The sequence below is a fragment of the Nicotiana tomentosiformis genome, chromosome 10 (assembly GCF_000390325.3).
Source record: "Nicotiana tomentosiformis chromosome 10, ASM39032v3, whole genome shotgun sequence".
NCBI lineage: Eukaryota > Viridiplantae > Streptophyta > Magnoliopsida > Solanales > Solanaceae > Nicotiana > Nicotiana tomentosiformis.
The window spans coordinates 1,612,246-1,639,579 of NC_090821.1; the positions used below are offsets into that span (position 1 = coordinate 1,612,246).

A 27,334-nucleotide genomic window follows, 5' to 3' on the forward strand; every position below is an offset into this window, starting at 1 on the left:
GTGTACGTGAGGTGACGAGTATGTACACGGGCTAATTGTGTAAAATCCTAATTTTTCTACTAAGTAATAACCTGATTTCATTCTTATTTGAGTTTCATCAGCATGTGTAGTATACTGCTAGATTAGAATAGCATGCCTACTTGCCCTAACTGTTTACTTGAACTACGTGCAACATGTTTAGTGAATTTACCTTTTTTCCTTAACTGGTACTTAGGTTGAACTGTAGAATTTCATGCCGTAACTATTGAATTCTATTGTTTGGATGCATATTTATTTTGGGACTACGGAACGGTATTTTGGGAGATCCCCCTGTACTGCATATTTACTTTGGGACTACGGAACGGTATTTCTGGGAGATCCCCATGTACTACATATTTACTTTGGGACTACGGAACGGTATTTCGGGAGATCTCCCTGTACTGTATATTTACTTTGGGACTACGAAACGGTATTCCGGGAGATCCCCCTATTTTGTATATTTACTTTGGGACTACGGAACGGTATTCCGAGAAATTCCCTTGTACTGTATATTTACTTTGGGACTACGGAACGGTATTCCGGGAGATCTCACTGTTTTGCATATTTACTTTGGGACTACGAAACGATATTCCGGTAGATCCTCCCATGTTTTGCACATTTAAGTTTGGGACTACGGGACGGTATCCTGGGAGATCCCCTGTTGTTATTTTCTGTGTACTGAGCTGTTGACTTGCTATGATTTCATTCTTGTTAAATTTCAATACTTATTTACTGCAATATTTCATTCTGTCTTAGTTATTATATATATACCAGTAGGGCTCTGACCTGATCTCGTCACTACTCGACCGAGGTTAGGCTTGGCACTTACTGGGTACCGTTGTGGTGTACTCATGCTACTCTTCTGTACATGTTTTGTGTGCAGATCCAGGAACTTCTTATTAGCCCCGCTACTAGCTGAGAGTGTTTGTTGCTGTACGGAGACTTCAAGGTATATCTGCCGCGTCCGCAGACCTCGGAGTCCCCCTTTATTCCCTCCTATGTCATTTACTCCTTACTTCTGTTATTAGACTCTGGTGTATAGAGATACTAGTTTCCTTCTATAACTTGTGACTTATGATGTTTCGGGTTTTGAAAATATTATGTATTACTGGAGTGATGGCTATTGTACATGCCAATCGGCATTGTTACCAGTCATTTAGTTACCTGTTGCAGGTAGTTGTTAAGTTTTACTTCTATTTTTGTTATTTCCGTATTTCGTTAGGCTTACCTAGTCGTAGAGACTAAGTGCCGTCACGACGTCTTACGGAGGGAGAATTGGGTCGTGACAATATGTATATATGTAGTGACACTAACATACGAAATAATGAACTTGACAACAAACATGTACGGTAGAAGGCCATTTGGTATTAAAGAATTTAAGAATTCTTCTTGGTAGTAATTGTTGGTATCATCTTCTGCTGAGTCAAAACTGAAAAATATTTTATTTTTACCATAAAACTTTGCAATCAACCTTTTATTTAGCTGATCAACATATTCATTTCTGCTCGCTAAGATAGCTCTTTAATTTCTATCATGCAATTTGCACAAATTGCATTTTAATCTAATGATGAAAATATTTTCCTTATTAAATGCACTACTATTACCATTAGGGTTGATAACCAAGTGTTCTAGAAGAACCAAATCATCTTTTATTGGATGCTATTCTTCGTTTCCAACACGAAGCAAGAAGTCACTGAATGTTGGATCTGTTCTTACTTTTATATTTCTTGTCATTTGAATATTTTTCATTTGAGGCCATAAGTATGATTTTGGCAAGCTAGCTTTTACTGTTTATGTTTTCATCAATTTTGGAACTATTGATAGTATTTGACAGAAATCACCTCCCAAACTATTACCTTTCCACCAAACGGTTCATTGATATCCAATATATCTCTAAAACTCTGGGCAATTGTTTTGATCGTTTGACGCTTAGCCAAAAGCTCTTCATCCCATATTATCACTTTTGCTTTCCTTATAAATTTAGTACTACTGCTCTGCTTTGATATATTTGTGATGGTTATTTTAGTTACTTGAAGAGATATATCAAATCTAAAGTGAGTTGTACGACTCCATAATAAAATCGTGGAAGGTACACCACTTGTTCTTATTGCTAACAATATCATGCCTCTTAATCTGACATTTGCAAGTAATGCATGACATAGAAATATTATTTCGATTCCACCGGAGGCATCTACAAAAGATAATCTCGCTATACCAGAGTCGACTTTTAATAATATAGTCTTAAAAGCTTATTTTTGTTCAGAATTTAGTTTTGATTGTGCTTCCTCGAACACTTGTATGGTCTTTTTAATATTATACTAATATTTTTTTACTTTGTGATCTGATTTTTTTAATCCCTAACACTCTTTTTATGGAATAAATTTATGTACCCTAAGTTTTTTTTAAATTGAAATTTTTTTTTACTCATATGATGAATTTAAAAAATAATTTAATTGAATTCTCTTGCTAAATAATTAATTGAAAGATTTGATTATTTGGTTTTATCATAAAAAAAATAATTTATTTTTTGTTGATTTAGATTCTTAATATTAGTTCATCTCATGTTTGAATATTTTACTGTAATTATAATTTTATCGACCACAAATTTTATTTTCAAAAGAGTAAAAAGATCGATCTGACATTCCACTTTTGGATCTTTATGTTTGCAAGATTATTAGTAGTATTGACTCTTACCAATCTTTTTCTTTCTCTTTCTCACACATTTATATTCTTAAAAATTTTCTTTAATTGTTCTTTAATAATTGGGTATATTTTTTAAATATTACACGAAAAATTAGTAATAAAAAAAATTATTGGAGTAGGAAAGCATTTCAAATATAATATAATAATATAGTGTCGTGGAGATTTTTTTTTCAATTTCAACGCTTTATGCTATCCGTTTAACATTACTTTTATTTTTTCTTGGTATTGGATATTATAGAGTGGTAATGTATTACCAATATGGAGGATTCTTATGAAATTGATTTATTAAATCTTCCTATATATTTTTAATAAGAATTGAATAGACAAGATTGTATTAATTTTAAAATCTTAAATATTTAAAAAATTAACATAGAAGTTATTGTAGTCCAAAAAAATAAGTTATTACAGTTATGTCCTTTATCTATGAGTTTTTCTGTTTAATATTTTAGGGTTAATTTGGTCTATCAATATTGTATTCGTGCTTTTATAATAATATAGTCTCTCCTGTTTCTAAATGGATTTGAACAATATAATGTACGTTTTTAAATTAAATTAGTAATAGAGATTTTTTTTAAAGTATATCCTAAAAGTAATAGGATTACATGGCTAAAAATATGTCCATATCTCGAAAGTAATTATACTAATAGAAAATCTAACGTGTTCCTAAAGGTATTAGGTTTATATGCTAACATGTAGTATTATATATCTATGCCCGAAAATAATTATACTAAAGGTAATCATGTAGGATTCCTAACGTTTAGTATTATATCCTAAACTAATAGGATTACAAGGTTAATAGCTAGAATTTCGATTATGTCTTTTTATTGTGAGTTATTATGCTTAATATTAAAAGGTTATTTTTGTAAACCAATATTTTATTCATGCTTTTATAATAACTAGTCTCTGCACGATAATAATGGCACGTAAATATTCAACCAGGTATATATAGGCATGAACAATAAATTAATTAATGAAAATTAATGTTATTACATTAGCATAATAATCAAATTTAAAGTGATGAAAATATTATATGTACTTATATTTTAGAAATAATTTGATTGTATCTTATTTTATAGTCGATGTATTATATGTACTTATATAGTTTATAAATATGAATGTCATTATATCTTACCCAAGATCTCTTTGAATGTGGTTATTTAATTATTCTATGTTGAAAGTTCAATTGCTTCTCCAAAAAATATATTTATTATGGAATATTCTTATCAAACATATATCTTGAAAGACTCCTCAAATCACTTGAATGCTATTTTTACGTTGAAACTTTAACCAAACATGATGGCAAATTTCCATTAGGACAATAGTGTTGTGGCGGATCCACATTTAATTAAGGGGTGTCAACTGACACTAAAAATTACGTTGTTTTATTGATAAATTATTTTATTTTATGTATATATATATATATTATATGTTGAATCCCCATAACTTTTTCGTATATTTAATTTTCTTTTATTAATATTTTGACACTACTGAGTAAAAAGAATTGACTCCATTTTGAATCTTTAAATGCAATAAAAGACCCTAAATTTTAAACCTATCAAATTCCTTGCTCTAACACTAACACAATTTTAACTCTTTCGTAGATGCATATCTTCCATCTCTATTGTAATTCTTCATCATAAAAGAAATAAAGAAAGACTAAAAGAAAGGATCACTCTGAATATAAGAAAACGATTTGATTCAAAATCACAGAAAAAAATAAAACTGAACAAGAAAAAGAGAGGAAGCGACTTTGGGAAATGGAGACCCGAAACAAATTGGAGTCCGTTGGTGATAACAGCTTTGACGAATTCTTGAACCAATTGATCTTCAATAGCCAAAAAAATTATATGTCCCTGACTTCGCATAATCTTTTGTTTACGCAGTTTGTGCTTAGAATGGGCGAATAGTTAGAATCTTTATCGAGTATAACTTATAAATATGATAGGTCTCCTTAAGTTTTATCTTAAATTTTGACTTGAAGTCTTTAGATAAAAAGAATTAGGATTCTATCATATATCATGCAAATTGGCCGTGGGTGTTAATGTCCAAGAAGAATTAGAAATCTTTCATCTATAGCATCCATGTTGGCGGTGATGATGTTGAGTCCAAAAAGAATTATAGTATTCAATATTACAATTATATCCAATATTAATTTGATCCATTAAAAAAATAATTTAGTTTTTGAAGGGTTTAAAGGTCGATTAACATTTTAAAAATATTTTTGTCGTTCAACATTTAGCATAAAATATTCGTGATTTTATAATAATATAGATAGATAGATAGATATAGATATAGATAGATATATAAATAGATAAATAAAATTCTAATGCCGGTATGTACAAGTTAAATTATTTACTTTAAACAATAAAAAGGAACAGGTGGAATATGCAATTTCTTGACGGGTACGGATCATGATCCATGGGGCCTAAGCGGTTGATATACATGAGGCCCGATGGGTCTTCATTTTCAAGGATTAATTGACCCAACTATAATCTTTCTATTTCATTTGGGCTTTTAACATATTTGGTCCGTCAACTAAAAGTAATTATATTTCTTACTCAAATATATAAAAAATAAAAAAACTATCAGCTATTAACTTATTACAAAAATTAGTTAATTCACTAAATATTACTAATATTAGCCAATTAGTTATTTGTAGCAAAAAAAAGTCAAATTTTTGCTTTCTTTTAAGTGAGTGTTATTAGAATAGATTTGGTACATCTTAAGTAGTTTGAATCTCAACTTTGGAATGATTTGGTGGAGTTTTTAGGTGGTTTGAATTGAAAATTCGAAGCGGAAGATGAAACATGAAAAAAATGATATACTGCGTATCATTTGTGTATCGTATATGTATATCCATGTATACATGTGTATGTGATACATGCGTAATACATGTGTCGCAGAAAAATTTTTGAACTCGATTTTAACTACGAATTTTGATACCAAATCAGTTCAAATCACCTCCAATTTTCCTCAAAATTTATATTTTGACTCATCTATATATTTTTAATGAATTTCAGTCATATCCATTGAAAAATATCCTTTTTTGCTTAGATTTTTGGAATTTTGTGTATATATATATATATATATATATCATCACCTTATTTGCTATCTCATTCATGAAATTTTCTTTCCGTCTTGCATCTAGTGTTGCCGATCACGCTTAAAAATATGGAGGGAGTGATTCTTGGAGAGAAAGAACCTTATTTATTTGGGTTTTCAATTTATATATATGCTTGACTAGTTTTGGTAAGTCTATGATTAATGGCTAGAGGTTGATAAGTTAAAACTTATTTGGGACATTTATGTAAGATTCCCTAAAACATATACTTTCTTTGTTTAAAAAAGATAAACCTATTTTCTTCTTAGTGCGCTTCAAAAAGAATGATTACTTTTTATATTTGGAAATAATGTAACTTTATACTTCTTATATTCTCCTTACTGAGATGATTTATACTCACACAAATATCTATTGATTGATTTAGACCACAAGTTTCAAAAGTATTTTCTTTTTCTTAAACTTCGTGCCCAGTTAAACATGTCAAATAAATTAAAACGAAGGGAGTATATTGGTTATGTATAAAATATGTACATTGTATATTAATATACCAAAAATATATATTTTTTTGTTATTATTTTTTGAGCAACTATACTGTGTAGATTTCCTTTTTATTTTTTTCTCTCGCAACTTTTTTAGCTCTCTTTGAACCTTTTTGCTATGCAGCTACTGTTACTCCATATCATTATTGCTAGAAATGCTTTTTAAGAAATACTTAACGTTGAATTTAGTATTATGATTCACACTATAGCACTTAAGTCTCATTACTTAATTCCAGATTTTACACTTAATAGTTAAATATTATCAAACCCCATTAGTTGATCTATCAGAATATTTCTGATATGATTGCAATTTTCTGTTCTCGTATCAAACATCTAGGATCATTTTAAGGTTATACTTGTAATAAAGATTAGGTAATCCATCTAAGATATTGAAAATCTTTAACTGTAAAAGGAATAAATAACCTAACATAACTCATATGGGAGTGACTGACTTTTAATTATTTTCCACCAACTATTATTGATATAATTCACGTAATATGAAATTGATAACCCCTTAGATAAAGTTAAGGAGGAATGTGATTTTCATTCACCATCTTTTGAATAACGACTTGATTTTTTATTTTATTTTTTTAACTTTACATTTGAGGCGAACTTGTTAGGATGGAATTTCGATTTATATTTTGTTAGAAATTAATTTTTTTGCGTCCATAAAAAAAAGAAGCTAATTGGACTTTTAATTATACTCGTTCTAGAATTAAAATTGAATTTATGTTTTGTATACACAATGTAATGAATTTTTAAACTACCAATATGCTCTATTTTCCAACTCACCATTTCAAACTTACATAAGAAGAGTTATATATTGTTATAAATTACCTTATAGTGTAAGAAATTTATACACTGTGAGTGCATAAAACATTAGCTGGTTAAAATTATTCATTGGAGAATTATATCAGAGAAATCACATTTTATTTTAAGATAAATTATGCGACACAACAAACATATACAATGTATTTATCATTCATATCTATATTTTTAAAAAATTACCATTCGTAGCTATATTAGAATTTTATAGCAAATTCACCTATAGCACTGAAACAAAAGATCAGTTGTTTGCGAAGATCTTGAGTTCGACTATTATTGAAAATATTCTATTTTTTTTGTATTTCACCTTGATAATAAAGTCGATACATGTTATATCCTTGGTAATACAATCGATATATGTTATATCTTTGGTAATACAATCGATACAACTTATATTCTTTATATTCACGTGGTAATAATTGAACTGTAACTTAAGTAACACAGTCGATATAATTGAACAGTAACTATAAATAATAAATTAAATAAACTATAATTAAGTATGTTAATTAGGCTCTAAAGTGTAATGGTGTGCTAAAATTCATCAATAGCAAATAAGTAGAGCTTTGACGGTTATAAAAATGTATGTAATCTTACCATTACCCGTATGTGATTGTTTTAGCTCTCTTCTTCTGGCGCACATTCCATTTCAGAGAGAAAAGTCCAAAAAGTCAGATAGCCTGATAGAGCACCCCCTACCACCCCCATGCCCCCCTCGGTACCGCAAATTTCACCTACCATTCACTCCCCCCTCCCCCTCCCTTCGCTCTCATTATCATCGCCTTATTGCATTTTTCAATGCGATAATTCATTACTTTTTCATCTTTGATTTTTCAGAGACACTGTTGATTCGCCGCGTTGACTGATCCATATATTATCAATATTGTATTAATCAAGTTATTAGGGTTTGTAAATTTTCATTTCTGTGAAGGATTCATTTTCTGTTTGATCGTATAGGTTCTTCCACGGCGTTTCCATATCGAAGGTGAGCTTTTCACATTATTTAATACAACGAAAAGAATCCGTCATTTAGTATAGGATGATGATTAATTTTTTTTACATTTTTTAGCATTTATTATTATTATTTTGTTTAATTAGAGCTTATGAATGTGAAATTGTTTATCTATGAATTAGGGTTGGGTCTAGGGTTAGGGCGATGCGGATGGAAGCGTCCGGTACAAATTCGGACGCACACAGAGGTATTTCTTCATCGAGTAGTAGCAATATTGGTAGTAATTCTAGAAGACATGGAGGAGGAGTGCAATTATCTGCTTCGAATTTATTTCGTGCGCCATTATCAACATTATTGGAGTATTCTGGAATTTTAAGGACAAGGTCAAATCATTCAGAATCAGATAGTTTGATAAACCATTTTCAGCCCCGTGTGGATGATGATAATGCTGGGGCATCATCACCAGCTTCTGCTGCTGCTGGCTCTGGTGAAGTTTCAATTAGGATTATTGGTGCGGGCGAGCAGGAGCATGATAGAGTTGGGACTGTTGGTGTTGGACCAGTGAGGGAAGTGGATGGGCAAAATGAAGTTTTTGGGAGGCCAATTTCGAGGTCGGGGTCTGCAGCTTCAGTCGGAGCATTGGAAAGTCAACCGGGTGATAGAGGGGTGGGAGATGGTGTCAATGGGAACGCAGATATGGGGGCTGCTGATGGTGCTGGTGCTAATAATAGGGAGTCCTCTTACCAAAGATATGATATACAGCAGGCTGCTAGGTGGATTGAGCAAATTATTCCGTTCTCTTTGCTTTTGTTGATTGTTTTCATTCGGCAGCATTTGCAAGGTATATTGCTGTTTCCTCTCTATGGTAACTAAGTGATTTTCTTAAGAAACTGTCCGTCATACAGTTCTTGCTTAGTTTCTTGTACTTTTAATTGTATTCGTGTATTTAGTGATGCTTGTTTGCGTTTTCCGTTATTTTGGGGCTGGTGTTTGGCAACATTTTCCTTGTCCTTTCTCTCTTCTGGTAGCTAATTTTTTTTTTTATTTTGGGGGGGGGGGGGGGGGAGGTAGTGATGGTATCTATGTTCTGCCGTTTTCTGTTGAAAGTTGTGATGGCTATCAATTTTCTTGGTTTGCATGTTTGAGGGTTACTGTGCATTACTTTAATTTCCATAAGTTAGTATTTCTCAAGATTGCTCTTTGCTTGTGCATGAACCCGCAGGTTTCTTTGTTACAATTTTGATCGCTGCCGTCATGTTCAAGTCAAATGATATTGTAAAGAAGCAGACTGCACTTAAGGTGATGCAAATGCCCTTACAACACCAGCCCTCTACAAGGGAACAACAGAAAAAAAAAAAGGAACTGATGTGCTTATTAATCTGTCTTCCTGCCCTTTTCTGCTTGATACTTTTCTCATACTAATAAACATTGAAATTATTGATCTTCTTCTTCCTTCCAGGGCGAGAGGAAAATCTCTGTTCTGGTCGGTGTATGTCTTCTGTTCAGCGGGTATGTAATTGGGTTTTATTGGTGGTACCGAAATGATGATCTTTTGTATCCGTTGTTGATGCTACCACCAAAGGCCATACCTCCTTTTTGGCATGCCATCTTCATAATCATGGTGAATGGTATGTTCTTGTGAAAGTTGTCATAATTAGAATTTCTTGCTCAGCATTTGGACTCTTATGTGTGAATAGTTTAATACAATATCATAGAGTTGACTTCTTTTGCTTTTCTTTCCTTATAGATACTTTGGTTCGCCAGGCAGCAATGGTCTTCAAATGTTTTCTGCTGATGTATTACAAGAATAGCAGGGGCCGGAACTACCGCAAGCAGGTGACAGCAATGTAGATAGATTTACCCACCCTATCATTTTCTGAATAGGCATTATCTCTTCATGCTCAGTTCTATGTGCATGTGTATAAAAGGGAAAAAAGAAGCTTTCTGAGAAGTTATTTTCTTTACAGGGTCAATTGCTAACTTTGGTTGAGTATCTTGTACTGCTATATCGTGCTCTGCTTCCGGCGCCAGTTTGGTATCGTTTCTTTTTGAACAAGGAATACGGAAGCCTCTTTTCATCATTAATGACCGGGCTGTATCTAACTTTCAAGCTGACTTCTGTTGTCGAGAAGGTATCTTTTTTCAGTCGATCTGTATTATCTTCCATTTATTCTTTGTCCTTCAGTATCTTAATCTTTCTTTCTTGATAAGGCAGTATCTTAATCTCTCTAATTTTAAGGGTCGGCATTGTCATTTCTCTAACCTAATTCTCATCTGATCCTACCTTCATATTCCTTAGGTCCAATCTTTCTTCACATCTTTGAAGGCGCTGTCACGTAAGGAGATTCACTATGGAGTATATGCGACTCCTGAACAGGTAAAAGGGTTTCCTATTTTTTTTACTTTTTGATAATAAGTATGTATCCTGAAGTTCTTTCTCAAAAAAAAAAAAGTATGTATCCTGAAGTTGCTGTAAGTTGGTTTCCTCTTCTTTTTTGATAAGTAAGATAGTTCTCCTCTTCCTTTGCTCATGACAAAGAAGAATTACACAAGAGAAGCTCATAATGCAACTTAGAACTCGATATTCCAAAGTTTAGAATTCTATATTCACAAACATAGGAATTCCAGACATAGAAACTTATCACCTGAGGCCTTATCAAACAAACAATAAAAAAAAGAAAGAAACTTATTACCTGAGGATTTTGTAAATTTTCCCGCCTCAGAGGAATGTCAGTTTAAATGTCTAACAATCCGATTCAAGTATTAATTTTTTCTGTGGCATAAGTTTCAGATTAGAACCTTTATCATATGAATATACTTGAGGATTGCGTTGCTGCTCTGTCTACTGGAACTGCTGTTTTTACTTTGAGTAGAATGGGGGGAAATGTTTTCCTCTAGTATGGTGCTACTATTTGAAGAAATCTCGTATGGTGCTATTTTTAATTAACATATTGGGTGTTGGAGAGCCTCTCTACCTTCCCAGGGTAGGGTTAGGTCTGCATACACACTACCCTCCTCAAACCCACTTGTGGGATTTCACTGGGTTCGTTGTTGTTGGAGGTGTTGGAGAGGTTCCCCTCTGGTCTAGGATGTGACAAATGCAATTCATGCCTTGCTCTTCAACATTTTTATGGGTAGCCATCTGCTTTATCCATCAGTATTTTGAGAAATCCCTTGTGGTTTGTGGTTGATGTTTCCCTTTGAAGAAATGGTGCCCAGTGTGAGAGTTCCCTTAGAGGAGTGTGCTTGATATTTATCTTGAAGAGAGAGACTATCAATAAACAATTACTGTGTCCACACGAGGATGCCTGAATAGTTGAGGCAAAGAAGTTACAACCTGAAGATCTCAAGATCACATCTCAGGTACGACACTCAGTATGAGTCCATCAGCTCTAGCCCCTTGGTGGACAGGTTTAGCCAACACTTGTGCATATAAGCTGGCAAGGACACCAACATCATAAAAAGAAACCTTCACTTTCTTGACACTTAATCGGAGTCCCATGCTATGCGATGCAAAGGAGGAGATGAGTACAAAGAATCCTTAGTAAGAAAGGGAAGGAAAAAGAGAAGTTAGAGAACTGAAGGAAGAAGGGGGTGGAGTCCATATATAATTAGACAGCTAACACTTATCACAAAACAATTGAAAATAAATAAACAAACAAACAAATAAAATAGACAGCTAACTGAGCCCTCTATATCTAAGATCTAGTCAGTGAATAGCAGACAGGGACTTCAGGATTTGCTTAGCACCTGAACTAACTACATCAGATGTTAAATGCATTTGATAGCAAAACAAAAGTTTAATTTATTTATTTAATATCATATAAAATGACTTGACCAATCAGTTGAACAAAAAGGACCAATATATAATCAGTAATATCATTTAAGATACCAAATGAACTTTTCCATCCTTTTCAAATTGATATCTTGATTTGACTTTGGGGGTTATAAAAGAACGGTTGAGAAGGTGAACTATTTTAGTACTCGTGGGGGGACGCATGTGGTATATAGGATTAGCTTTTAGCTTCAACGATAAACATGGAGAAAAAATTATTGAGAAGAATGTAAGTGAATCGTAGATAACTTTTACGAAGTATTATTTGTTTTACCTAGACAGGCTTCTACTCTTCTCAGTACGATTATTTTTCCCATTTAATCTTTGAAACTAAAGTTTTCTTTCTACAAAAGTGAATTTATTCAACACAGGTAAAAAGGAAAAGTGGAAATTTGGTCTGGAATAGGCAAGTCTAACTCCTTAACCACTTAATTAATCATGAATTTTGGTAGTATTATAGATAGACTTTTAAAATGTTATTTGTCAACAGTATTGAGATATTATTTATTTTCGCTGTCATTTAAATGAGTACCAAAATGTTATCCATACGCTTTTCTATTTTTTAGTAAAATTGTTAGCTTATCGGTTGCCTCATGCAATTGACATGTTATTGATCATGGATTTCTATCTCTCTTTTTTTTTTTTTTTGATAACCGTTGAATCTAGGCCAATTTGCGCACACCTCGACTATTCCATTAGATACCTGCTACCTCCCAGTATAGGGTAACTCTTCCCATTAAGGCTTAGGCAGATGGGAAGATTTCCTAGTGTTTTTTTTGTCTCTACTTGGATTTGGACCTGAGGCCTCGTGGTTCTCCTCGCACTTCCTTGGCCACTAGGCCACACCTTGGGTGCATTGATTTCTATCTGTTATATGAGGATGTCGTGTCTTTTACATGCCATTTATTATTCTCGCTGTCGTTTTGCATTACACCACCTGCTATTTATTGTTGTAATTCATGCTAATTTTACATGAGGTAATTGTGTTTAGCAAGATATGCCTTTTCACTGGTATCAACTTTTATGAATTCGTGTTCTGGATTTCACTTTCCTATAGCTTGTTACATCAGCAGGTTTATCTTCTTCCCCATATTTTGATTAGTCGTTTGTCTTCTTTTTCTTTCACATACAAAACTCATGAAAGCGTGTGCACACCCTTCTCTGTATTGGGCTTGGGTGGGAAATTATGTCCTTCTCTTTCTGTTACATTTAAACATACTTTAATCATCAAATAACGTATCATACAGAAGTATATAACCATCTCTTGATGTTGGTGCCTTTGCAAGTTGGGTTGAATTCTGTGCAAACAATGGTTAGGGAGAGCACTACAGAGGTCTTTAAGGTGTCAATTTAAAAAAAAAAGGAAAAAGAAAATACGCTCACAGGTGTCAAGAGTAGTTTTTGTATGGAAGCTATTTTCTTTAAAAATGATATCCACTGGAGTGCATAAGGAGGTGTTGGAAAAATTCAAGTACTTGGATTGAGTTGGGGAAAAGCTACCAGAGTTGTAATTGTCTTTATAAGATGAGAAGCCATCCACTGTAAAATTTGTCTTTAGGACTTATTAATGAGTATTTGCAAGAAACTAACCAAATTGTTTGCTTTAAGTGTTTGCTGAAGCTCTAAGACGATGTGATCAATTGCAGGTCAATGCAGCCGGGGATCTCTGCGCTATTTGCCAGGAGAAAATGCATACGCCAATCTTACTACGTTGTAAACACTTATTTTGTGAAGACTGTGTTTCTGAATGGTCAGTTTTCTGTATTTTGCTTCAGCCATTTGTGCTTTGACCCTCTTTGAGCATGGCTCATGCATGACTCTTTGAGCATGGCTCATGCATGATGTATAACCTGATATTAGAATGGAGTGATCTTCATTATCTCAATTGTCACCTGGTAGTTGTGAAGTAATGAGCACAAGGCATTTACATATGATTGCAAATAACACATGAACCATGCACAAGGAATATTTGATATCCCCTTCTTCAGTTTCTTTGAGCTTATTCACCTTGAGTTGGTAACGCAATTTTCTACCCCTATAGCTAGGATTTTCTCTTTTCCTTGGATCCAAGCAAAATGACTCCGATTCAGTTTATCAACTAAAGTATATTGATATGATTTTTTTCTTGATACGATAAATGTTGTCCCCTGAAAACCCCCCCCCCCCCCCCCCCAAACCCCCAAACCCAGGAGTCCAATTGCACTATCCCAATTTACTCCTTTGTGACTTGAACCCTGATCCTTACAATTGGAGATGGAGGAGGGTCTTTACCAGAGGTTGTTCTGCCTGTTCTTCCTCATCAAAGTTAGTTTGACAGGATGTTATCTTTTATAGAATGAACTAGGGTAGCATCTTCCTTGCTCTTTCTCTTGACCCATTTTTCTGCAGAGTGCATTTTGCAAATTAATATTGTGCAATTATGCTTTCTCCTGATTCCGAAGAATTACTTGTTTCCTCTTCATCCTCTTGATGCCTAGAGAACAAGCATGGAATAGTTCATAATTGAATGAGAATCAGGAAATGCATATTTCTTGTTATCTCAATGTGTTTTATGTAATACCATCTTTCAGTTGGCTTGATGGTAACTTATTTTGTGTGCCAGGTTTGAGAGGGAGAGGACGTGCCCTCTGTGCAGGGCATTAGTAAAACCTGCCGATCTAAAATCATTTGGTGATGGTTCAAGTAGTCTCTTTTTCCAGTTATTCTGAAGAAATAGCTGTCGTTGAGTGGGAGTCTCTTCAAAGCTGCCAACTTCCCTACGAGGAGCTATAGCGGATCAGCCATCCACGGAAAGCGATATTAACACTTAGTTCAGTATCTGATCTGTTGCCTCCAGAAAGTAGTAGGTGGTAAACAGAGTCTCTGAGGCCGTTGTTTATATCTGGTTCCATAACAAGGAGCGGGCTATTGTTCATACGTTTGTGATGAGAAAATATTTGTATCGGTCCATTAATCAACAGAATTACCAAGTGTACAATGTATGAAATAGCTAAGTTGTCAGATGTATATTTCTATCCCCTAAACCAACATATAAAAAAAACATAATAATTCATTTCCTAAACAATGGTATGAAGAAGCTGCATTATTGCGCCCAATGATGTTCAGATTTTTACAAGCTAGATAACTAGCTAGTGCATATGGGGAAAAGCATAGTTTTTGGGTGGGTCGAAGCATATTTGGTTTGCTGGAAAGACGAGGCTCTCGATAATTCCAGGGTCATGTTGACAAAGAAACTTATAATAGTACAACCAAATATACTGAAAGGAGTTGTACTAGGCCAAAGGAGTTGAGCATAAGATCTGCAGAGGGAGTATTGCCTTTTGATTAGTACAACATCTTTCTTTCAAGAAATTTGTGTACTTAAAAAATTAAAGTGTTCTTTTTGACTTGAGTTGTCAAAATTTGTATTTGGATGATAAAGTGTTATTCAAATGGGAGATCTATTTCTAGCCAAATCATTTTTATCTCACCTCTCATTCTTATTTGTGCTGCTGCTGGGTTATTTTCGTATCCATCGCTTACTGAAAGGAAATAAGAAAGAAAAGAACATAGGCTCTCCTAAATCTGTGTCAATATAAGGAACAGAGGAACTGATTGTTGTCTTTGTTCCATCCAATTCTGCACAATAATGCAGTTGAAGCTTAAAATGCCATGCTGGGAGTCTATCCCAAAATTTTCTGCTGTGATTTTTATTTTCCCTAACTTTTGTTTCCTTAAGTGAGTTTGATAATGCTAAACAATATATTTCCTTATTTTAGTTTATTAGGAGTCCGTGGATTCATAGAACATTTTATTTCTTAAGTTAATTGACAAGATTTATTCTCATCATAAAGCCATTAATCTTTTCATTTAACATCCATAAGAAGGGATGAAAAGTATGAACAAATTGAACAAGCAAAGGAGCAATCAAATTCAAGTAGGGAGGATTGAGCTGTCTTCTCTTTGCAGAGAAGAAAGACCAAATAATACACACACATTGTTACAAGAAAAAGAATGAACCAATCAAGAAAAGAAGCACCACAAATACAGCACACCTCTTTGCAAAATTCCTCTTAGTTCACCTTCATACCAACCATATCCCAAACAAAAAGATGGAATAATATTAGACAAATATTAATTATTGATGAAATCAGAAAATCAAGATTGGCAGTTAAAACAAGAGTTGATCATTTTCTTGATAAATCTTTCCCCTTGGAAGTTGAAGTAGAATTATTGGAAGTTGATGAATCTTCATTGTGTTGAAGATTTGTTTTGTCTTGTGAACCAAGAGCTGATTCCTTAGTGAGAGAGGAGGTTCTAGATGGTGAATGCATGGATTTAGGGGATAAAGGAGGGGAAGCAGAGAGCATTCTTGAAACTGCAGGTATTGAGGAAACTTCAGTAACTTCTTCAATGCCTTCATCCAAATACACAACATCCTGCATTGTCAGTTGATGGTACTCTACAATCTCTCTTAAGATGAGATTCTCACGAGCATACACTGAATTCTCGTGTGCTAGACGAGCCTTCTCTGCTAATAACGTCTCTAGTTGAAGCCGTATCTGAAATAATTGCAGTATATAGGAAACAAATCAATCTTTTAAGTTGATTTAGAAAACAACATCAAGAATGAAGGCTTACTAGGGTGAAAGAAGAATAAACTTTGTAGTAATAGGTGAAAAATTACCATGTCATCATCAGCAGGGTTGTCTCCTTTCTCACGAGCCTCTCGAAGTATTTTATTTTCTTCTTCCAGCTGAGAGCAACGTTGCTTCGCAAATGCAAGATCAGCTTTAACAGTCTTTAACTCTCGTAATAGTAGTTTGGCTTTTGCTGCAGTTGCCATTGCTACCTGTAACCGCAAAAAAACAGGCCAAAAATGCATTTGATCACCACCAAGGAGAAAATAACAAGATTTGTGTCCTATGCAATGAACTTAAATCATGCTGCAACTTGCAAAAAAAAGAAGAAAAACTTTAGTTTATGTTGCTACAGTTACTTAAGATCTCAAATGGCCGGTTTGTTACTGTTGAAGTAGAGTTGAAAACTTATAATGATATTCAGATACTTAATACATGAACCGGAAATACATCATATATCACGCAAGTTGCCACCTTACGTCGCGAGAAGCCTTTAGTTGATCTTCATGACTAGTTGTTTGTGTTTGTGGCCGAGTCGTTTGCATCTGCCATGGGCTTCGTACACTTGACATATGATCTTGTGACGTCTCAGCAATTGTACTTCCTCCCTGAAAGTCAAGAAAAAATTATGTTGAAGCAGGGCATGTACCTGATGAGGGAAACCCGAGAAACTATAAAATATTCTGGTGAAAATCAGCTTCAGACAATCCATTTCTTCGTAAATCAGCCATGATCCTCTTTGTTACTGTTTTCATATTAACCATTTATTCTCCAAGTCATCTGTTCACTACCTTATCCAACTAGAGTTTAAGCACTGTATATATATATATTTACACAATCAGGTCAGTTATAAGAAAGACTTCTGCGATGGTAAGGGCTCGGATCATATACAAAAGGAAAACTGTCATCTACCACTAGAGATATAGACACTTAAAATGAGGAATTGTGCATGTATTATTAAGAGAAGAAAGGAGAGGGCTATAAATTATCACCTGGCCTTCTTTTCGGATGCTGCTGTTGGGAGCTTCATATTGCAGGTGGGAGATATGATTACCATCTTCAAGTATTTCTTTGCCTTTCCTAGCTACAACTCCCCATAAACCACCTCCCTCATTTCCACTTGCCGTAAGTAATGTATTACCATTGGAAAGACCAGCCTGATTTTGATGGCCAAATGCACAAGTGTCACCAATTAATTAGAGCCGAAGGAGTTATTCAACAGTGCATAAACACTAAGCTCCCGCTATGCGTGGGTCCGAGTAAGGACCGGACCACAGGGTCTATTGTAAGCAACCTTACCCTGCATTTCTGCAAGAGCCTATTTCCACGGCTCGAACCCGTGACCTCCTGGTCACATGGCAATAACTTTACCAGTTACACCAAGGCTCATGATGGGAATATATTGCTCAGCAAGAAATATTTCTGTTGTACCCTTTAATACAACATATCAGATGAGCCATAATGAGAGTCCAAACTGATTAATGCGATTTCATGTTAAGTTTAAATTCTTGATATAAAGAATCAATATCTATTCATAAATTTTGCTATCAGAAATATAAAGCAATAAATAGAGAAGAATTGACATGTGAAAGGGGATGAGTCAGAAGAGCCAGATAAATTAGAGATCATATATCAGACTAGCGGCAAAGTCAGGATTTTCACTAAGGGGGTCAAAAATAAAATAGTAAATCCAAGGGGGTGTCAATATGTAGTACATATATATATATATATATATATTATTAAAAAATAATTGTGTAGCTACACTGTGTAATATTTCGATGAAGGGATGTTAACACCCTTGAGTACATGTAGCTCTACCACTGTATTGGACAATGCATGCAGATAACTGGCAAGACGGAGCTTGACAATTATATTGGAATTTGCAAAAGAAGATGAGAAGGAGAAGGAGAAGAAGAAGACCTGAGATTGATCGCGATGAGCGGCTGAGGCTCTGATGGCCTGAGCCGCGAGAGAAGAAGAAGAAGAAGAAGAAAAAGGGTCTCCCGGGGAAGCACGAAAAATGCTATCTTCCTGAAATGTGGATGATCTGCTGATCCCCTGCGGCCTCGGGTCGGCAAGGGAACGGAAAATGGTCTCTTCCTGGAAAGTGGATGATCTGCTCATCCCCTGCTTCCTTCTGTATGCCATTTTAGTTTACTTGTTTTGGAGAATATTCAAATCAAGAAAAAGAAGTAGAACAGAAACAGCGCACCGCCACAGGCAGGGCCAAGGTTCAAATTAATGTGAAGATTGGATTATGGATAGTGCAGAAAAGAAAGGCGGGTGAAGGGGAGAGTGAATGTGCGGGAAAAAGGACATATAACGTCTTTAACTAACTTTCCTCCTTTTAAGTTAGACACTATTAAGCATTATTACTCTTTATTTCCTTCATTTTATAGCCTGCTATTATTTCGACGTAGACAATTGGGCACGTTGGGTCGAATTTGGACAGAGTCATATCACTCACTCACTTATAATTCAAACCGTCCAAAGTTTGCAGATAAGTTAGGTCAAGATGAATCAAATAACGGATCATAATCTGATATAACATAATCTTCTCTTTTTGTTTTATCCTTTTTATTTGTAAGAAAATGTGAAAGTAATAATATATATTTTTTAAATTATTAGGCTCTTTCAAAGTTATAGTAATCTCAAACTCCAAATTTGATCTTGTATTTTGGGGTTCGATTGCATTAGTGTATTTATTTGCCCCATTTTTAAAGATATACTCCCTCCGTCTTAGCTCAAAAATTTTGTCCCAGAATAATTGTTCAAGACTGAATTTGTTAATTATTTTCAACTATACCCTTAGGGCTCGTTTGGTACGAGGGATAAGGAATAATTAATCCCTGAACTAAATTTAATAAGAGTTTATCACATGTTTGGTTGGTAGAAAAGTACAGTATAATTAATCCCGGGATTGTAATATTTTTTTATCCCCATGGAAAGGTGGAATAACTAATCCCGGGATAATTAGTCCTGGGATAACTTCTTTCCAACCAAACGACCCCTTAATAATAAAGAAATAGTAATTCCTTTTAATACTACTCAATTCTCAAAAAGCATTTAATAAGGGTAATTATATCTTGTATTTATTATTTTTCTTAGGTCTTGTTTGGATGGTTGTTACCCATCGTTTCATAATGTATCGTATCGTATTGTATTGTTTTGTGAATATAATGTTTGGATAGATTGTATTGTTTGATATTATTTAATAATATTTTATTATTTGGTTTGACTGTATGGTATTGTATTGTAACTGATAAATTTACTAAAATATCTTTAATTGCAGTAAAGTTTAAATTTTATCAACAATAACTCATAAAAGTGGTTTAAGACAAATGCCAAGTCCAACTTTGACATAGCCAGTTTCAAGGTAGCATAAGCTAAGGTTATACAGTAGAAGAAGCCAAGAACAAATAAGGAGCAATTGGTTAACTCCATCATGACTAATTATACTTATAGATGTAGTAGGTAATATTCCTACATAATATTAATACATCTCTCTCTTAGTCTCAAATGGCAATGAGGCAATTGAATGAGCTAAAAACAGCAGCTTTACGAAAGGCTGGCGCGATCCTGGTAACAGGAATAAAAACCTTCCATCCCAAGATCTCTTCTTTTTACTCTTTGTAGCAACACTGTTTGATCCTAACTTAAAAGAGTATGTTGAGGTAGAGGATGATCCATCCAGCCATAGAGAAAATAGCAAAAATATGAACCCAAAACAATACCGCCGCTGCCTCCTTCCCACATCCTCTCAAGTTGGCAACAGCACCTACCAAGAGTAAAAGTTAATTAAACACAAATACAGAGAAGTCAAAGATCAGAGTGCATGCATGTCACATGTTTTGGAACTACTGTAAAAGGAATGTATTTTACCAGAAAGTACGGATGTGGGCATCGTATGCTGAAGGAGGAGTACGAATCTGAACATTTTATCACCAGCGGGAAGGAATCCAAGCTTATCAGCTAACATGACAATGCCAAGTCCGGTTGGAGGAACCAAAACCAGCCGTCCAAAGACAATTGCAGCGGTTGTCCTTAGGCCAAGTTTTGAACTTCCGGGTCCTGGTCCTGCAGAATACATTCAAATATCAAGCAGTACATACAAGTCTAGGACATCAGAATTCAAACATCCTCAAAAAAAGCTATTGAATGACAAGGACCTTTTATAACAAACAAGAGGAAAAGAAAATTAAAAAAGAAAAAGAAAAAGAATAGTCACTTACCATCGACAAGATTGCCTCCTAAAGCCAGCAATATGCAGGGAATCATGGCATCCCTGGTAACAAGAAATATAACAGCAATTCAGAAGTTTTATTGACATTTACATAAAACAGCATTTCCACGACTGGACCAGAAGAATAATCTTATCGCATATGTCATTTTATTCTAGTGGAAAAAATAAAAGCATATGTCCCAAATCCAATTCTGTAAGAATATATACTGATGTAAACTATCAAAAAGGAAGATGTAAACTATCAGCAGGACCATTAGGCGAGATGTCTTGTCTATTTGCAGCAAACAGTAACGGGAGTAATTGCTTAAAACTGATTCTGCAATGGAGTAAAACTTACCCAAGAATCAAACAGCTGTCAGTGAAGAAGTAAAGTGGAGCATCAGAAGTAAAGACCTGTCGTCTCAGGATTGGCACACATCCTATGACAATGGCTAGGACCTGTTGGAAGAACATGCAATTAGCAATCCCTAATCAAAATTGTTCTAATTGACAATCTGTTAAAACAAAGATCAAAGTGACAACTATATAAGGGAACTCAAAGGAATATCTCAAATAGCAACCCAGGAAATCCGTGAGGAATGCATTTGATTGCTAAAGGAGTAAAAACCATAGTTCAGGAAAAGGTCATAGTTTTTCTTATTCCTTCATATCCCGGAAGAAGTATTTCCTAAACTGAAAATAAAACCTTCACAAGAATAATACTACAAAAGTCTCAAATGAAACTTTGCACGGTATAAAATCAAAGGATAAAGCATCTTGCAGGCGAAAGATGATTCATTATATAGTCTATCAATGTTCAAATTTATAATATGGAGCACACAGATAAAGTCGATGAAATTGAAAAGAGCTCATCCATCCCAGGATATTGAACTTACAGAAGCTATAATAGGGGGTTGAATAATTTGCTTGAGCTTCAGTTTCTCATATAGAAAATTAAAGAACTCTTTAACCTGCAAGGAAAGTGATGAGCCGTCAAACACCAGTATAATCAAGATCATTAACAAAAATCCATGTTCAAAAGAATTCAAAATCATAGGTTCGCTAGCAAAGCATCACAAAACCAAGAGTTACAACAAGAGAAAGTAGTTTTAACATTTTTTCCCTATCATATAAGGGATTACTATTTCTACTGATTGGCAACGTTAAGACTATGGGTAAAGGCCAAAGGGACAAATTAACTAAGCATAGCGCATCTGTCTCACCTTTTCTTTCTTTGAACCACTTGAGTCAGCCGGTGCTACGTCTGTTGTAAGTAATGGAACTTGCTCTGGTGAACTAGCTACCAGATGGCTCTGCGAGCCATCTTTGTTAGGACTTTTGATAGGAAGATTTGCATCTTGAACGTCGAAAGTGCCTTCACTAGGAGGTTTGAGCATATTGAACACATAGGTGTAGAGAACGATTGCACCAACCTACACATATTTACCAAATAATACCATTACACATCATGCATTTTCAAGTTCCATGTTTGATGCAAACTTCTATACTAGGTGCAGGATTTCCATGCTAAAGCTGGGGTTGTAGTTTTTTAGTCAGGGTGTGAGAGGGAGGGGATTTTAAACAGAAAAACAATAATGGCAAAGAAATTTCCGTCAGCTGGTTGCTAGGCAGTAAAGTGGTCAACTTTCACGAGACATCCTTGCCTCGATCGGGGAGGAAATAAGGCAAAATTCAGAATTTAGAGTCGAGGAAATGCAAAAACAAGCAGTAGTGGAAAAACTTAGGAAGTGCCAAGAAAGACAAATTTCCAATCAAGGCATACTAATCTAAATGAATGAAAATGAGTTAGTAACCGTCAACTCTGAGTTCATACATACCCACTGGCCAAATGAGATGTATGCATTTCCATCTCGCGAACATATCTCGTAGTCTCCAAAAGGATTTGATTTATCCCGACATAGTGCAGCTATCAGAACAAGTGGAACATTTCCAATATTCCCTGCATAGAAATTAAAAAAGAATAATAAGCTAACAAATCATGCCTTGAATTACACATGCCAAGAAGTTAGATAGGATAGATAGTTACAAGCTGAAATGGAATATTTTCACTAAGTAGCAGTCAATTCCATACCACCAAAATTTAAAAGAAAATTCAAGATAGAGGAAGTTGCGTTATTTAAAAAATTCAAGAGACTATGAAAATGAGTGATTTGTAACTATGAAACTAGCTTTAGATGGAGCACTTACCAATGCCTATTTGTACAACGGTAAACTTGAAATAAGGGTATGGTGGACGGACGATTGAAGCAACGATGCAACCTATAATAGAGCCAGATATGGTGGCGATAACAATATTAACAGGGATGAACCACCTGATAAAATGAAGAAAAAGTGAGTCGAAAATGCTATAGAATTGGGCATTGCATTACCAAATTGACCACAAAAATCCTTACCACTGAAGCAGTTTCTCATATGTGATGGCTTGTCCAAGTTGAGAGAATATCAAGCAGGGCAGTAAAAGTGAAAACACCAACTGCATCAAAACCATGTAATATTATCTATCAGAGATACAAAAAAGCTAAAACTTACCACTTTTACGATTATGGACTGCAGTAGGAATCAAAACAAGTCTCATCTCACATAAAATTGAATCAATAACTTCATAACATCTATCATAAAGATATTTGAGAACTCAATTGAGCTACAGTCAAACTTCTCTATAACAACCATCCTATATAACAACACTTCACTATAACGGTCAAATTTTTTTTGGAACCAATTTTTCATGTCATGTTATAATATATGTTTTCTATAACAACAATTCACTGTAGCAGCCAAAAAATACCCGGAACAAAATAGACTACTATAGAGAAGTTTGACTGTATTTCCGATTTCAAGATTGAACATTCGGTTGAGCTAATTCTAAAACAAGACCTAACATAATGCAAGCATAAAAAGAGTACTGACCCCATTTAAGAGCTTCCGTCCATTAGCTGGAAGAATATTAACATACTTGGAGGCCATAAGAAATCCCAAGAAGCACATGGTAAAAACTTTTGCAATCGGTAAAACAGCAATCTTAATCGACCCGAGTAAAGACTCTCCTCCTCGTTGCGGTTCTGTTAGAACCTCCATAAGCAATCTTGGCACCCTATCCATCATTTCTATTCTACCTTATTAACTGCTTCCCTCAAATACAAAACAATTTCCTGATCATCCAACAAATCACTCCAAAAAAGCCGAAAATATTCCCTTTTCAGCCTTGAAGGTCCTGCTATTCTTGTTCAAGAAACTGTACCAGATACAAAATAAACCCAAAAGATTTGAGCTTTATCTAACTTCCAGTCCAAAAAACCAAGAAAGTTCAAATCTTTGGCAAGTAGTGCTCAGCTGGTCCAACAGTTAAGCTCCCTTTCTGCAAAATTAAGTATAAAAAAAAACTCCAATTATTATCAAATCCAAAATGCTATATAGTAGGAGGTAGTTGACAAAGCAACAAAAGCCACAACTCTGCAACAATTCCAAAAGTTTACACATATGATGTGTTTTTTTTTTTTTTGGGGGGGGGGGGGGGGGGGGGAATCACAGGTTTAAAGGGGGGTTTCAGATTCAGCAAAAAACATCAAAAAATTATAACTTTAGACAATTTGAGAAATCCCAGAACATAAATTAAGATTTCATGCGCCAAAAACAACTTTCCAACAATAAAAGATTCCTTTTTTTTTTTTTACCACAAGTACAAGAATATGGTAAGTTTTTAATCACAGAATTAAGAAACCTTCCAAAAAAATTCAAAGCCATGACAAAATGCAATCACACTTGCACGTTAAGAATATGTGATTATAAATTAACGTAATCAAATAACAGCTTAGCAATTCAAACAGAATAAAAAAATATAAAGACAGAAAAGTAGAAAGAGAAAAACTACTCACCAATAAAAGGTCTCTCCACTCCACAAAGCTAATTAACGTTTCTTTGTTTGTGGGTTTGTGTTTTGGTTTTTATAAGCTAATGAAATAGAAGCCAAAAGGAAGAAGAAGAAGAATATATGCTCAGAATCCTAAAAGGTTTAAAAATGGGATTCATAAAAGAATTGCAATTTGTCTCAATTTATACGTAAAAGAAGTATGACCCCACCAACCAACGTTGGGTTCTCCTCCGTTGGTTTCCCGTACAGAGTAAAAGCTATTTCACATGATCTTGGAAAGCTCCTCTTTCTTTCTACAATTGACTATTTTACCCCGGAAAGCATGTATAAATTTACTGTAATACCCCTATTTATTTGGACGTTTCTTTCGTACTATATATAGTACTTTCATAAATGGACACCCTGACTTCTATTTACGGGCTTTTATCTTCTTCTTTCTTTCTTAATTTATTTTTTTTAAGAATTTACCTGCCGAATAATCTTGTTTTTTGTCTTTCCTTTTACTTTTTTTCCTCATAAAATGGGAGATTATATTCGGGTTAGCCTTTACTTCATTTTTATTTTATAATTATGGTGTTCGAATTAACTTGTACGTACTTTGATTAATTTTATGGAATATTTGCTATTTTTTCACTAGTAGAGATACTGAGTAATTCTGTCCAATAAAATTTGGCAAATAAAATAAAATAACCTAGTATTTTTGTTTCAGTTAAGAAAGAAGTACTAAGATGTTACTGCTAAAGACAATGAAAAGATGAGAGTCAATTAATTCCTATAATACCACAAAAAAAAAAAAAAAAATCCCCCTTTAAAATAGAATGGACCTATTTGACTGGATTAAAAAAGAATGAAAGACTTATGAATCTTGTGGTGTAAAATAATTTATAAATATTTGTGTAACTATAAATAATGAATTAAGGATAAAATGACAAGTTTAAAATTACATTATTTCTAAATTTAAAAAATGATCAATCCTTTTTAAACGAACTAAAAAAAAAATATATTCATACATTTTTAAACAGATGAAGTATATTATTATACCAAAAAGTGAGTTAAAATCCTGTTACATATGAGCTTATGTCACTCAAATATGATTCTTTGGCTAAAACAACTTTCAAAATTCCGATATAGTGATTACAGGTAAATAATTTACTAGTTGTTCTTTCTTTCAAGCGACTTATAATTTCGCTTTTACATCTTAAATATGGAAGAGTATTTCCAAAAGATAGCTATTATTACGCAAAGTCAATAATTGGAAATGTTAAATGGATGAATAGTTGATTTTATCCTGGATTGACAGAAGCTGATGGCTTCTTTTCAATTAGAGGTGTGAATTATATTCCGATTAAACAGAAATACAGTGTTTGATTCAATTTAAGTTTTTGTTTTGTTTGTATCCCATTTGATATTTTCAAAAAAAATGGATGACTGTTTCGATTTATTTTCAATATATAAATAAAAGGAAAGTTTTTGAAAAAAGATTAAGAAAGTTATATGGAGTAATTCATTGCCTCATGCAAAAGGTGGAAGGATACTGTTTCCCAATCCAAAAGGTTAAGGAGGTTAAGCGAAATTTTATTCAACTGTAAATCATTGTTTATAACATTTTTTGGCTATTCAACTGGTATGAATATTATCTTGCGAGGTAACAGAAGTTGATGTGTCTTAAATATCAAAATAAATAATTGTTCTACGTAGAAATTAAGAAGAATTAAGAAGAGAGAGAGAGAGAGAGAGAGAGAGAGAGAGAGAGAGAGAGAGAGAGAGAGAGAGAGAGAGAGATTTGTTCTGGTCCTTCTGGATTCAATGAGGGAGCGTTGATGTGTCTTTTCTTTGTTTGACATTCCATTTCCTCCCCCTATTTTTTATATAGGCAATGTACAGATTTATTGCTTAATTAATTGAAGAAAAAGAGAGTTAATACATATAAATTATTGATGATAATTATGTAATGCGCGAAACATGGAGGCAACGTGGCAAGTTTTTGTTAGGCGCATTTATTTATTCATTTTATTATGTACGGAGTATAAAAAATCAACATTTCAATCAGTAGTGGATCCAAAATCCAAATAAGAAAAATGATGCCATATGAGAGAGAGTTCATATAGACATGGTTTGGAATAAGAGAAAAGATATGATAAGGAAAAAATATGTCATTGAAGAGATGCAATAAGAATAATAATCCTAAATTTTCTATATAGGAAAAGAACTATACTTCCTCTGGTCCATTTATTCATTATATTTGTCAAAAATAGTTATTCTAATATACTTATTGTTTTAGAAAATAACGAAAAAATTAATGAATTTCTTCAACTTTACTCTTCGCATTAAAGAAGTAAACATTTATGGAGAGATTAATGTGCTGAAAGATCAAAGAATAAATAAAGCTAAATAATCAACTAACTCTTCTTATTAATATTTTTTAAAAGAAATATGTGTATATTTTAATAAGTCAAGTAACATTCAAGAAACATCATTTCATCAAAGCCAGCTATCTTCATATTATGCTCTTGATATAAAGTGTGATAAATGAATATTTTACATATTTTGATAAGGGAATATTTGACATAAAAATTTAATCTCACTTTAATTTGTTATATATAGACCAAATACCAGGGGCGACCCTACCCTGAAGCAGGTAAAACAACTGCTTTAGGCCCCACATTTGTGGGGG

The 27,334-nt window shown here is 33.9% G+C and overlaps 3 protein-coding genes across 3 annotated transcripts; 1 reads left to right on the plus strand and 2 right to left on the minus strand.

Moving 5' to 3' along the window:
• Window positions 1-7,750: 7,750 nt before the first annotated feature.
• LOC104086875 (uncharacterized) lies at window positions 7,751-15,025 on the plus strand. Its single transcript, XM_009591218.4, has 9 exons — window positions 7,751-8,128; window positions 8,278-8,936; window positions 9,318-9,394; window positions 9,555-9,723; window positions 9,843-9,931; window positions 10,063-10,227; window positions 10,395-10,472; window positions 13,577-13,680; window positions 14,533-15,025. Exons 2-9 carry the CDS (start codon window positions 8,300-8,302, stop codon window positions 14,636-14,638), a joined length of 1,425 nt encoding a protein of 474 aa, XP_009589513.1. The 5' UTR covers window positions 7,751-8,128; window positions 8,278-8,299; the 3' UTR covers window positions 14,639-15,025.
• Window positions 15,026-15,967: 942 nt separating this feature from the next.
• Window positions 15,968-18,852, minus strand: LOC104086874 (uncharacterized). Its single transcript, XM_009591217.4, has 5 exons — window positions 18,470-18,852; window positions 17,542-17,706; window positions 17,029-17,157; window positions 16,597-16,761; window positions 15,968-16,471 (listed from the first exon to the last, which is right to left on the minus strand). The coding sequence occupies exons 1-5, from the start codon at window positions 18,695-18,697 to the stop codon at window positions 16,097-16,099; spliced, it is 1,062 nt and encodes a 353-aa protein (XP_009589512.1). The 5' UTR covers window positions 18,698-18,852; the 3' UTR covers window positions 15,968-16,096.
• Window positions 18,853-19,880: 1,028 nt separating this feature from the next.
• LOC104086873 (protein PIN-LIKES 6-like) lies at window positions 19,881-24,816 on the minus strand. The gene is made up of 11 exons (XM_009591216.4): window positions 24,665-24,816; window positions 23,700-24,147; window positions 23,186-23,265; window positions 22,980-23,104; window positions 22,610-22,731; window positions 21,995-22,204; window positions 21,668-21,742; window positions 21,130-21,230; window positions 20,782-20,834; window positions 20,432-20,626; window positions 19,881-20,327 (listed from the first exon to the last, which is right to left on the minus strand). The coding sequence occupies exons 2-11, from the start codon at window positions 23,892-23,894 to the stop codon at window positions 20,206-20,208; spliced, it is 1,278 nt and encodes a 425-aa protein (XP_009589511.1). The 5' UTR covers window positions 23,895-24,147; window positions 24,665-24,816; the 3' UTR covers window positions 19,881-20,205.
• Between the last annotated feature and the right edge of the window lie 2,518 nt (window positions 24,817-27,334).

Coding starts and splice junctions, on each gene's coding strand:
- LOC104086875 (XM_009591218.4), top strand. CDS start 8,300: ATGCGGATGGAAGCGTCCGGTACAAATTCGGACGCACACAGAGGTATT. Junction 8,937..9,317: donor CATTCGGCAGCATTTGCAAG/GTATATTGCTGT, acceptor ATGAACCCGCAG/GTTTCTTTGTTACAATTTTG. Junction 9,932..10,062: donor GCCGGAACTACCGCAAGCAG/GTGACAGCAATG, acceptor TTTTCTTTACAG/GGTCAATTGCTAACTTTGGT.
- LOC104086874 (XM_009591217.4), bottom strand. CDS start 18,697: ATGGCATACAGAAGGAAGCAGGGGATGAGCAGATCATCCACTTTCCAG. Junction 17,707..18,469: donor CTCATCGCGATCAATCTCAG/GTCTTCTTCTTC, acceptor CATCAAAATCAG/GCTGGTCTTTCCAATGGTAA. Junction 16,472..16,596: donor ACCCTGCTGATGATGACATG/GTAATTTTTCAC, acceptor CAATTATTTCAG/ATACGGCTTCAACTAGAGAC.
- LOC104086873 (XM_009591216.4), bottom strand. CDS start 23,894: ATGATGGATAGGGTGCCAAGATTGCTTATGGAGGTTCTAACAGAACCG. Junction 22,205..22,609: donor ACATCTCATTTGGCCAGTGG/GTATGTATGAAC, acceptor AAATATGTGTAG/GTTGGTGCAATCGTTCTCTA. Junction 20,328..20,431: donor GCCCACATCCGTACTTTCTG/GTAAAATACATT, acceptor TACTCTTGGTAG/GTGCTGTTGCCAACTTGAGA.